The following is a 12,458-nucleotide window of genomic DNA, read 5'->3' as shown; positions in this document are numbered from 1 at the left end:
GAATGAACTTTTCAATATTTTCAGCCAAACAGGCCCATTCCTTTCTCCTTACCATTTGAATTTGTAAAGTAAAGATTCCATTCGGGTCTCATGAATTCAGCAGTCTCTGACATATGCGTATTATTTTCCATGTTATGAAGAAAAACATAAAAGGACCTTATCAGTCATTCGTCCTGCCAAAATTTCACAAGATCCCTCTGCAAGCCATTTTGAAGAGTAACCACTTCTGGGTGACAATTGCTACAATAAAAATTCTGTCCAGTTAACCAGCCGAGAGTCTTTCTCATACTTGAAATAATATACTAAAGTGTTATCCTTCTGCAGGGGATCTTTGAATCACTTTGGTACCAAAGTCCCATTACCAATGATCAAGGTGCCAGCTTCCAAAGGTCGAGAACTGTGTTCAATCTTGATATTGCCCTTCCCACAAAAATTCTCTAATCACCATTTCCACCCATTAGCTACTTTGTTGGGGATTTTAAAGATAGAATGAAGTATGTAGGGATATTGCCAACACTGATTAAGGGTATGCGCACACTTATTTTTATGGATTTTATTAATTCATTCACTTTCCGAAATCCCTTGGAGTTGTGTGGCTAGTGTTATTGTGGCTTATTTGGAGGGATAAAAGCCAAATGACTCAAAGAGCTTTCAGAAATAGAAAAACTTGATATATTTTGTGACCATGTATAGTACATGGCCTCTTGTTGCTCTTTTAGTCGGGATTATTTTCTATCCCCCTACCCATAAGGCGTATTCTCATTTTCTTATTGTCTATAAATCCCGTTTCTTGTGTGTGTATATAATTTCTATGCCTGGTTATTCATTCTGCTTCAAGCATGTAAGTCATACAATTTTTTACTGCTATATCTTTCAAGAAGACAAGTCACCTTTTCCTGTATCTAGGATGGACTGCTTGCTATTCGGTTGTCTTACCGCCTCCTACTGGTGGAGCCTGAAACTTTTATTAAACTCTGGGATTGGTCGTGTTTCCTGGACTTCATGAAGCAGCTATCAAACATTGACCAACACCATTCGAAACTGTTACTTTTACCCGACATAAGATGGTGCGGGATACAGATACTATCAATTTTGCTTAAATTGGGTTATGAAGCAACCACAAATTTGTCTTCTGGGTCTGAAGAAACATTAGCTTGCTTACTGCGGTTTGTTCTGAACCTTGGTGGTTTCCGTAATATAACAAAAGCTGTTTTTACAAGCTTCATGCTGCCTTTTCATTTGCAGATGGGAAGATTTTTGTCAGGATGTATCCTTGGAGAAAGCTGGCTCCTATATTGAGGTATTTGAGAAAGAAGGGGATTCTGAAGGCATAAGAGCTGATTTTGACTCAGAAAACTGCCTCCTTGCCAACTCTAGCTTCTGTAGTCCTACCATTCTCTTGAATCATGATGAGATTGAACGACCAATGAGAAGTCAACGGCTTGCTACATGGTAGCACTATGACACTTTAATATGGGATACTTATTATCTTTTCACTCATTGACAAGAAGAAAAGAAAAGTTTGCTTTATTGCGATCCCCTATTTTTTCATTAGCACTAATATTCAACAATTTGGCGATTCGTTTTTTTTTTGTTTCTTTCTTAATGTTTGATTCAACAATTTACTTGCTTCACATAGGGGTAGTACGACAGCTGAAAATTCATTTGTTATGACATCATCTATAAAGAAAGGTTATGAGATGGTGGTATTGGCATTGAGTCAAAAGTGGCCAGTTCTTTTGTATGGTCCCCCTGGAGCTGGAAAATCTGCTCTCATAAATAAGATAGCCAGTGATAGCCACAACCAAGGTAGTAATTGCTTTTATGGTTCAGTAGACACGATTTCCATATATGCTTCTGGTTTAATGGGTGCATCTTGTTTCACTCGGGGCCTTTTTCTTGGGTCTGAAGCTAGACAATTGATTAACAATGTATAATGAGAAGGTCCTTTGTTATAGATGTGCAATGCTATTCAAGCTCACATCTGCATCGTGTCTGTTAACAATTTTATTCAAGTATATATGCGTGTATCTATTATTTTTCTTGTTGCTATATTTTATGGTAACTTTATCTTGTCCTTCTCCTAGATTTATGGTAACTTCTCTTAGTTTTGTATTATTGTCAAGATTGGCTCGCATATCAATTCCCTTAACTGTCACACTTTTCCTGAGCATTTGAGTTTTTCATCTTATTAACTTTGGGCTGTTAAGGAAATCATATCTCTTATGTGATTTATGGTATGCTGTATATTATTTAATAATTGTTAGGTGTCAGTTTAGACATTGATATTAGGAGATTAATGATGAATAGTTCTGGTTGGATTTCTTAGTCATTTTAGAGTTCTATTTAAATCAGGATTCGTGAGCTATAATAGTAATAGCTTTAGGTGTTCGGAAGTCAGAAGACCAAATAGGACTCTCTCCCCCCTTTCAATTCAAACCTTCAACCTCCTTGATAGAGTTAAAGCAATTGGTACATTTTCTTGAAATTTATTTTGAACAGAATCCAGAAGTCGGTTTGAGTAGCGTGGATTCCATCTCACAGCCTATGAACATTCAGGTTGATGATTTAGGGGTTGAAAAATCTTTTGCTAAATATCTAATTTTGTTAACTCAAGAATGTGAAAATGAGATTCCTCGTCTTTCTTAAGTGTCTAGGAAATTTGCATTTCTTATTGAAGGTTGTGGTCTTGAGTTTTGAAAAATTTCTTCCTCAAATTCAGCTGAAAACAGTGTTTGAGGGTCTTGAAGGCTTGTTTTTTGGTGCTTGGTTCTTTGCACTTCTTTTGGGTTTTTGTCCTTTGATCTTCTAATAAGCTCCCGGATGGTTTGGTGGTGTTGTTTTAAAAGTTTTGTTGGCCTTTACTGTGGTTTTCGGTGGGCTGTTCTTTGTTTTTTGTGTGGTTTCTTAGGCTATTTTATGCTCTAATGGTTTGCTTTCCCCCCCTTTTTTGTTCGGGTGGTTTGGTAGTGTTCTTAGGCTGTGTTTATCATCTATTTTTACTTCTTTCTTTGTTTACTTGATGGTCTTCTTGAGATTTTCTCATGTTTTTGTTCTCTTCTGGGTTGCTTATTGTGTTCCGGTTGGTTTTCTTAGTTGTCCTTTGTGGAGTTTGTATCCTTGAGCACCAGTCTCTTTTTATTTATTCAATAGAAAATTTTGTTTCTTGATAAAAGATTGCTTCAGGTTTTTTTAGTTGAAAATTTTCTTGATTCTTGATTTGTTTAAGATTTTAGTTTCAATTCTGCTCCCCACATTTTTTTCCTCCCCTCGTACTTCTTATTTCTTCCCCCAGAGGTCCCTAACAGGCTTCCATTAAATGTATAATATATTCTACACAGTACAACCTTCACAAATCCTTTCAAATGATTGCATGAAATATTCTCATGTGATGTTTTTTTTGCTATCCTTCTTTCCCTCAGTTCTCTTCATCCACATGGATGACCAAATTGACGGTAAGATGTTGATTGGAAGTTACGTTTGTGCGGAACGTCCTGGTGAGTTCAGATGGCAGCCAGGTTCACTTACACAGGTATGTTTTGTTATCAAGATACATTCATTCTTCTTTTCCTATATGTTTGTCATTTCAACTCTTTTGCTTTTTTTATTTTTATTGTTTTCCAGGCTGTTCAGAATGGACTCTGGGTTGTTTTTGAGGATGTAGACAAAGCGCCATCCGATGTGCAATCCATTTTATTGCCATTATTAGAAGGTGGAAACACATTTTCAACTGGGCATGGAGAGGTATTTATTTTTTTCCCTTTTCCATTGATTTCGATATTCATGCTGAAAATATGATTGCAGTCCTTATTGTTATTTTCATTTTTTGTTCCGTAAATGGGTAAAATTTACATGAGTGTATCATAAGATCCTTGGATTTAGTTTGAATGAGAAATAGTACTTCAAGGACCTTTTTTTCCTTCTCCAGAGATGGGCAGTAATAATCTAAGGGGTGATTGAATGCAATGAAACTAAAAATGTCTTATGGACAAGTGTTTAAATAAATTTTGGGCTTTATGTGCGGGTTGGTTTCTTTTAAGCTTTGAACACTCTTTTGCAACCTAAAATTTTGCCCCCCCCCACCCCGAAAAAAAAGGAACAAATCAGTTCCGTCCAAACTAACTTTGAATTGTAGGATAATATGAGCCAGCTTTACCTTATAAAGATTCGACCTATACTGTTTTATGCAATTGAATACTTGTTTTATAACTCAATCTGGTTCAGGTTTTTGAATTTTTTGTGTAATTAGTGCTGTAGTGTCTTTGTGATGTTTCTTATCTAGGTCTTGGTTATCTTGAGGTTCTTTAAACAGTAGCCTCGTTTATGTTCAGTCTCTTATAATTGTCTTTTCATGTCGTGGAACATAGTTATTAAGCCTTTTATTTCAAGTAGCTTGACCTATAAAAACTTTCCGAGCTGTTCTTTTAAAACTTAGAACCTCTTTTTGGTTTTACTTATTATCAGTGTCAACTTTTGTTCTTGTACTCTTTTTCTGTCAGCAAGCCATTGATTCTTTTATCATTCATACTCTCTTTATTCATATATTATTAGGAATCTCTTTAGTTTAACCCTGATAATAGGTCAATCTTATGATGTGGTCAAAAGCTTTCCCCAAGAATGTTATGTTGACACTCTGTATTGCCTTTCGTTCTCATTTTTCTGAGAACCTCGACTGGTTTAAATGCAATCAATGAAAGGTGCTTCAGTTGTAATTTTATTATATCCATGTAATTACAAAACCAGGTAGGGAGTGTACACCAAAAACAGCTATGAAATGGGCTCTATTACATGATTTTAATAGCCATTATCCTAAGAAAATGCCCTCAAGCTTGAGCTGGAAATGGGAGAACAACTATACCACATTTTCAGCTGCATTCCCATAGATGCTAGGGGTTAATCTTCACACCTCTAAACCATCTATATTAATCTTTTCTCCCCAAAGATCCCACAACAAAGCTCACACCTCAACAAGCCATAGTGGGTCCCCTTTTTTGTGGGCTTGGTTGTTGGTTTTTTGTGTACTATATTCTTTCATTTATTTTCAATGAAAGTTGTTTTTATATATAAAAAAAGCTAGGGGTGAAACTAAAAATTTTAAAAATAGACTAAATCTCTTGCAACTGGCCTAACCAGCACCAGATTGTTGTGGAGGGAATGTCAGACTGATCGACTGAACCATTTTTAAAATTTGTAATAATTTTTAGGTAACAGGCTTTCCCAATTTTGGCTTCTTTTCCCTGCCAGTTTCAAGCTCTACTACATCAACTAGAGAGAACTGCAGATGCAAAACTTTGTATCTGGTTACTGGATATTCGAAGACTTGTTCCATGTCTGCTTCACTTTTTTAATCTAGTTTTTTTCTTCGTAGGGATCTTAGAAAATGACAGTTCATTTCTAGCTGGTACTTTTGGGTTTGTTTATCCACAAACATTTGAGATAAACTCTTCAAGAATTTCCTTGGACAGATCAAATTACACCAGGTGTCAACCAACACTATAACTGTTCAGCTTCATTGGTCTCTTTATTAACCATGCTTATCTGCTTGGGGATGAATTTGCTCATTAAATGTTTGACTGCACTTCTTTGTGAAGCTCCACTATCCTTTCAGCCATGACTTCAGCCTCTTGCTAACATCAATACAAGTAGGTAAGTTAACCAAATCCACAAGCCTAGGCAATTTAGTATAAACAATGTCAAATTTGCACTTCCCTGTGGAGCAATCCTTCATGAAATTGAATGCAAATTCGACTTGTGCGAGGATGAGATTCTATTGTTTAAGACGATCCCCACTAAGACACACAATAATACTTCCAATAAGACACCTGATAAGATTTCCAACGGTGCTGTTGGCAACCTTTGTCTGGTCATCTGTTTGGGGATGGGCTGTAGTGCTAGATCTCAAAGAGCTGTCAAACTTCTTCCACGGTGTCTTCCCAAAATTGCTAAGATACTTCACATCTCTATTGGAAACAATTGTACTTGGAATGCCATTTAATCAATGAACTTCTTGGAAAAACAAGTTAGTAATATTAATAGCATCATGATATTTTTTACAAGCAAAGAAATGAATCATTTTACTAAATCGGTCGACGACAACCATGACGGAATTGAAACCCCGATGCGTTAAAGGTAGTCCAAGGACGAAATCCATAGATAAGTCCTCCCGAATGGTTGGAGGAGCAGGCAAAGGCATGTACAAGCCAACAATGGTCAAAGTTCCTTCTGCTGTTTGACTAGTGAAACAACGTTTCACCAAGTTTTCGATATCCTTTCAGAGCTGTGGCCAAAAGGACTGTTGTGTAACAAATCCGAAGTCATATCTCTCCCAAAATGTCCTACTAAGCCATTGGAATGCAATTATTTAACAAAAGATTCTCGTAAGGAAGTACGAGGAATACAGAATTGATCTCCTTCAAAAAGTATCCATCAAGGATATGAAAATCAGCAGAATGTAAGTTGTCAAAACATTGAGTCCAAGTTGTACCAAATTTCACTTTAGTAGCATATAATTCAGGTAGAAAAGCCAATCAAAGCATACAACTCTTGCTCGTATGTACTCCAATTTTTCTTAGGCTGGCTAAGATGTTCACTGAAAACTTCTATTGTGTGATTATTTTGGGAGAGGAAGCCCTTATCCCAAATCCGGATGCATCTATGCCCCTTTGAAAGGGAGAGAAGAGTCCGGGAGGTGATGGGCATGGCTGTTACATAAATGTTTTTTAAGATTTGGAAGCTTTGTTCTTGTGCTAACTCCCAACCGAAAGTTCATAGATGTGCTTGGCCCAATTGAAAGACCAAATGTCACTGCTAGCCATTCGAATAATCCTTCGTTGGTTTTGAATGCTGTTTTCCATTCATTTCCTGGTCGAATACGAGTTTGATGATATCCACAGTACAAATCTACCTTGGAGAATACACTAGCCCCACCAAGTTGGTCCACTAAATTCATGGAATATGGAGCCGGTACTTATGATTATTTTATTTATTACTCTTCTGTCAATACTCATCCGCTAGCTTCCACCTTTATTAGGGGTTAACAATGCAGGAACTGTACATAGGCTGACACTCGGTTGGATATGTCCTTTCCTTAAAAGTTCATAAATCTGCTCATGTAAAGCTTGATATTCTCGAGGACTTATTCTATAATGGGGAAGGTACATGGAATTGTACATGGGCTGACATATATTTTATACTGCACCTGAAATAAAATCTATTTGATGCTGAGTATCTCTTTAATGGAGGTAGTTCTGTTGGTGGAGAGATTGGGGAATGATATTTCGACAGCAAGTTTTGTACCTTTATTGGTACAGTCATAGGTTGCGTTGGAGATGAATATCCTTCAACCACTAATCCCCACTTGTCATTCTTTGTTTGGTGCAAGAAATCTTGATGGGTTATTTGTTCTCGGGTTTCCATTCTTGGCCATTGGTAAGAGCACAGTGCTGTCTAGTCTATGATGAAGGGCTTGTAGATCGTATTGTCATGGACTACCTAGTAGCATGTGACACACATCCATGTCCAACATGTCACACATAATTTGGTCTTTATAACTGGCTGACAATTAAAACACTTACGAAAATACCATAAAACCCTCCGGTTGAAGATGACCGGGAACATCACAAGAGGTTTTGTTCTCAGAACAGTAGTTTCACCACATTAACATGTCGATGTCCTTGAGAAAAAGGAAGGGAAAAAATGGGTCACCATTCAGTTTATTTTTTTATGCCTGCTTGTTGTTTTCGTCTCTCATTTCATCTCCCATCTCTCTTATTCAGATTGAACTGCTTATATTCATATCACGTCATTTGTGCATCTTCTTCTTGAACCATGAATATATAATTTTTAGGATGTGCAATTTTAATGTAAATTTGGGCGCTCTGTCATTATACTTGCTTTCGATGGGCTTTTGCAGTTAGTCCCTTCTTTGATCATTTGCATGTGAAATATTTTTGGCTTTCTTTTCAAAACTCCTCCTGTACAGTGTGGGGTTGGTTAACTTATCTTCTTTTTCTGTCGTACCTATGTTTATTTAATAAACTTGTTCCTTATCTAGAACATTGTCGGGTACATTTGCAGGAAGTAAGGGTGGCTGAAAATTTTAGGCTTTTTGCTACCATTTCAGCCTTCAGACTCGATCAGTTTCGCAATAAAGAAGGTCTGCTAACTAATGTAGCATAATTTTGGTATCCTTGTCAATTTTGTTTCTGCCATTTTTGCTGCATATATATTTTATCCCTTGTCAACTTGTTGCATTTGTTATGGAACTTTTAGAACACTGTGAGGAGTTTTAGTTCTTGTGTTTTTTTCTAATAACTTTTTATTTTAAAATTTACTCTTTATAATGCAATGCTTCACGCTTAAGCCCTAAAAATTGTTACTGTACCTGTAGAACTGATGATGTTATTAAGTTTAGTTGTAAAGCACTGAATTTGATTCTGGGTTCTGGTTGCAATGTTTTAATTACTGTGGTATCAGTTTACCCCATCTATGTCTCTGAATTCTTTGGGATTCAATTCTCTGTTCTCTCTCTCACACGCATGTGAACATGTTTTTTAAAACCAGAGAGTTGAGGAGTCGTTCTATGTGGAGTTATATACTATAGATCTGCCTTTGCTATATTGCATTTCAAGTAATTGTTGACCAAATGTAGCTAAATGCTGTTCCAACTTTCTCCCCAATTTTTCCCTTTTCCCTTTCTCTTGTCTTTTGATAAATAGATTCTCATATTATTTTGTTAAGGTTTTGCTTAGTTATGTGCACCATTTTATTGATTGGATAAGGTCTTAGAAGTGATAGTTCTCTCTCTCTCTCTCTCTCTCTCTCTCTCTCTCTCTCTTATTTGGTGGTAGGTGGAAGTACAGTTGGTATGCTTTGGAGGAAAATAATGATTGGACCTCCACACAGCGAGGACTTGCAGAGTATAGTGAAAATTCAGTATCCAATTCTTGAGTCTATTGCTTCAAAATTAGTTGGTGAGTTATAACTTTCATACAGGGAGTTCTGAACCTTGCTTTTCATTGCTTATTTGTTATTTGGGGTTTTTCAATTTCGTTTCTCACTCATTTTGTAGAAACCTTGGAAAAGGTGAATTCCTACACCCAACAACTTCTAGGATTCCGTTGTGAAGAATCTGCTTCTATTAGTTATCCTAACCGGTTCTCTTTGAGGTATATATATATTTAATTTTTTCTGTATGTTGCCATGTGTTATCTGAATTTAATTGGTTGTTTTGCATGTTGACGACAGGGATCTTCTTAAATGGTGCAAACGCATTGTAGGTTTAGGTTTCAGTTTTATGGGTGATGGTTTGTCAGCTTATCAATGTCAGTCCATTTATCAGGAGGTTTGATGCTTCATATTTATGATGGCTTTATTTATTTATTTTTTATGAAAGTAGTGTTGCCATAGAAAGCCGGTAAACTTGTTAGTTGATTTTAGGCTGTTGATATATTTGCCGCTTTCTCAACTTCGGCGGAGAACCGGTTGACTATTATGAAGGAAATAGCAAAGTTATGGTTAGGAGGTGCTTCAGTACCTGGGACACTGTACCCTCAATATAAACCTGCAATTCAGGTTACATGTCATTTAACGTTTCATGCATTTGTTTTGCTTATGCTTTTAACTGTTTAATTGCATTGTATCCATCTTTACCTTTTAAATGACGTCTACATTCTTATGTTTTGTGTTTTTGCTAATATGATATAGGATTCAATCACTGATTTAAGAGTTGGCCGAGTTGAAATTCGACGTGTTCAACCAACTGTTAAGTATATTTATTTACCTTTGTTCTTTTATATTTTTATGTTCTTTGCTTATTTTTGTGTATACTGTGCAGTCGAAACATAAAATGCAGCCTTTTGTTGAGATTCGTAGTTCTTTGCATTTGCTTGAGAGAATAGCTTGTTCTATTAAGTATAATGAGTCTGTACTCCTGGTTGGTGAAACTGGTACCGGGAAGACTACACTTGTGCAGAGCTTGGCAAGAAGGATTGGTCATAATTTTACTGTCTTGGTATATTGCTTTTTTTATCTGTTTTTAATTTTTCCATTTGTTCACATATTTAGTTGGTCAAATTTTGAATTATTACTTTGTTTCAGAATTTGAGCCAGCAAAGCGATGTTGCGGATCTGTTAGGAGGTTTTAAACCTATCGATGCTCAGTTTATATGTTTTTCTCTTTACAAGGAGTTCGAGGATCTCTTTTCAAAAACATTCTCTCTTAAGGTATCCTCAATTCTTGAGGCTCTCCTTTTATTGTTGCTAGTCTTATATTGTGTTTCTTAATCTACTGACTTGTTTAATTTTAATATTTAGGTCAATGGGGATTTTTTAACTCGCCTGCAGAAGCATTTTGGAGATAAGAATTGGAAAATGCTACTAACTGGATTTGAGAAAGGTGTTAAATTTTTCAAGAAGTCAGTTGAAGCAGGGCAAGCTAGATCTGATAAAAAACGGAAGAAGCCATTTGTTGAAGATTCAATTAAAGCTTGGGAAAACTTTTCTGTGAAGCTTGAAGCTGCCAATGGGCAGATTGATGCGTCATCTGGAATGGTTTTTTCATTTGTTGAAGGAGCTTTTGTGACGGCACTTAGAAATGGAGAATGGATTTTACTTGATGAGATTAATTTGGCCCCCCCTGAGACCTTGCAGAGAATTATTGGAGTCCTTGAAGGGGATACTGGCTCACTTTGTTTGGCCGAAAGAGGGGATGTCACCTATATTTCCCGACATCCAAATTTTCGAATATTTGCCTGTATGAATCCTGCAACAGATGCCGGAAAGCGTGATTTGCCCGTCTCTCTTAGGAGTAGATTTACAGAGTTCTTTGTGGATGATGTGCTAGATGATGAAGACTTGGCTTTATTTGTTAATCAATTCATGGATGACTGCCAAGCTAATCGGGAGCTCGTAAATCGAATTGTATGTTTCTACAAAGCAGTAAAAAAGGGATCTGAAGAAAGGCTACAAGATGGTGCTAATCAGAAGCCACAATATAGTTTAAGGTCGCTTTACCGTGCTCTGGAATACACTAGAAAAGCTGAAAGACGATTTGGCTTTATCAGAGCACTATATGATGGTTTTTGTATGTTTTTCTTGACTATGCTGGATCATCCGAGTTCACAGATAATGAACCAGTTGATGTTATCACATTTGTTGGCGGGAAAATTACCGCCTTATATATCTTTCGATGCTTACTTGTCCCCAAAAAAGGACACTTGTCCTGGTCTTTCTGAGAGTTATGTGTTGACTAAGAGTGTCAAGGAGCATCTTAGGAACTTGGCACGTGCTGTGTTGATTAAACGATATCCTGTCCTCCTGCAAGGACCTACTTCGAGTGGGAAAACCAGTCTAGTTAAGTACCTTGCTGCAATTACAGGTCATGAATTTGTAAGGATCAATAATCATGAACACACAGATTTGCAGGAATATTTAGGCACTTACCTAACTGATTCTTCTGGCAATCTCGTGTTTCAAGAAGGTATGCTAGTTAAGGCTGTAAGGAATGGCTACTGGATAGTCCTCGATGAACTTAATTTGGCTCCATCTGATGTGCTTGAAGCATTGAATCGGCTACTTGATGACAACAGAGAACTTTTTGTACCTGAACTCAGGGAAACTGTACAGGCACATCCAGATTTTATGCTTTTTGCAACCCAAAACCCGCCCACTTTTTATGGTGGTCGTAAAATGCTTTCTCGAGCTTTTCGCAATCGTTTCGTGGAGATCCATGTGGATGAAATACCAGAAGATGAGTTGAGCACAATCGTAGAGAAGAGATGTGAAATCCCCCAAAACTATGCTAAAAAAATGGTAGATGTGATGAAGGAATTGCAATTATTCAGGCAAAGTAGCAAAGTATTTTCTGGAAAGCATGGATTTATAACACCACGAGATTTGTTTCGTTGGGCATACCGTTTTAAGGAATTTGGATGCTCCTATGAGGATTTAGCTAGAGATGGTTATTATCTCTTAGCAGAGAGATTACGTAATCCAGTTGAGAAATCTGTAGTCCAAGGTGTTTTGGAGAAAATTCTCCGAGTAAAACTTCCAACTGATGACTTGTTTAATCTGGTATTTTTTTCTCTGCTTCTTCATATTATTTGTTTATGGTTCTTGTAGTACGATTTTTCAATGAAATGGATCTCTCTCACAGCTAAATAAACTATATTTAGTTGTTAGTTGTTATATGATTAACAGACATTTTTGAAACCATGAATGTCTTGTGGCGACTGACCAAATCAAATAATAGTATATTTTAAACATGAATAACGTAATCAGGTGTTACACACCATGTTGTCTGATCATGTGATTACTGAAAGCTTATGCTTAATGAAGGTTATCCACAATTTTTTTCCAGGACCCTAATGGAGAGGAGTTTTCATTTAGGATGAATGATGGTGCATTAATTTCGAGGATTCTTCCAAAGTAAATGCTCAAATACCCTGTTTCCCAGTTTG

At 36.7% G+C, this 12,458-nt stretch overlaps 1 protein-coding gene across 1 annotated transcript in view; it reads left to right on the top strand.

The window, feature by feature from the left end:
- The window catches only part of LOC111807193 (midasin-like protein), a 43,436-nt gene that overhangs the window by 2,465 nt on the left and 28,513 nt on the right, over positions 1-12,458 (top strand). Inside the window, exons 5-19 of the mRNA XM_023692796.2 lie at positions 907-1,166; positions 1,246-1,452; positions 1,640-1,809; positions 3,423-3,532; positions 3,625-3,744; positions 8,077-8,155; positions 8,850-8,972; positions 9,071-9,167; positions 9,247-9,343; positions 9,439-9,573; positions 9,706-9,762; positions 9,836-10,012; positions 10,099-10,224; positions 10,315-12,072; positions 12,359-12,426. Of these exons, the coding sequence (XP_023548564.2) occupies positions 907-1,166; positions 1,246-1,452; positions 1,640-1,809; positions 3,423-3,532; positions 3,625-3,744; positions 8,077-8,155; positions 8,850-8,972; positions 9,071-9,167; positions 9,247-9,343; positions 9,439-9,573; positions 9,706-9,762; positions 9,836-10,012; positions 10,099-10,224; positions 10,315-12,072; positions 12,359-12,426 (3,584 nt within the window). The remainder of the gene's footprint in view (positions 1-906; positions 1,167-1,245; positions 1,453-1,639; positions 1,810-3,422; positions 3,533-3,624; positions 3,745-8,076; positions 8,156-8,849; positions 8,973-9,070; positions 9,168-9,246; positions 9,344-9,438; positions 9,574-9,705; positions 9,763-9,835; positions 10,013-10,098; positions 10,225-10,314; positions 12,073-12,358; positions 12,427-12,458) is intronic.

Source organism: Cucurbita pepo, chromosome 12 (assembly GCF_057944985.1).
Source record: "Cucurbita pepo subsp. pepo isolate OVF chromosome 12, ASM5794498v1, whole genome shotgun sequence".
Lineage (NCBI taxonomy): Eukaryota > Viridiplantae > Streptophyta > Magnoliopsida > Cucurbitales > Cucurbitaceae > Cucurbita > Cucurbita pepo.
The sequence above is the reverse complement of the archived record's forward strand: the minus strand, read 5'-3'. Positions and strand labels throughout refer to the sequence as shown.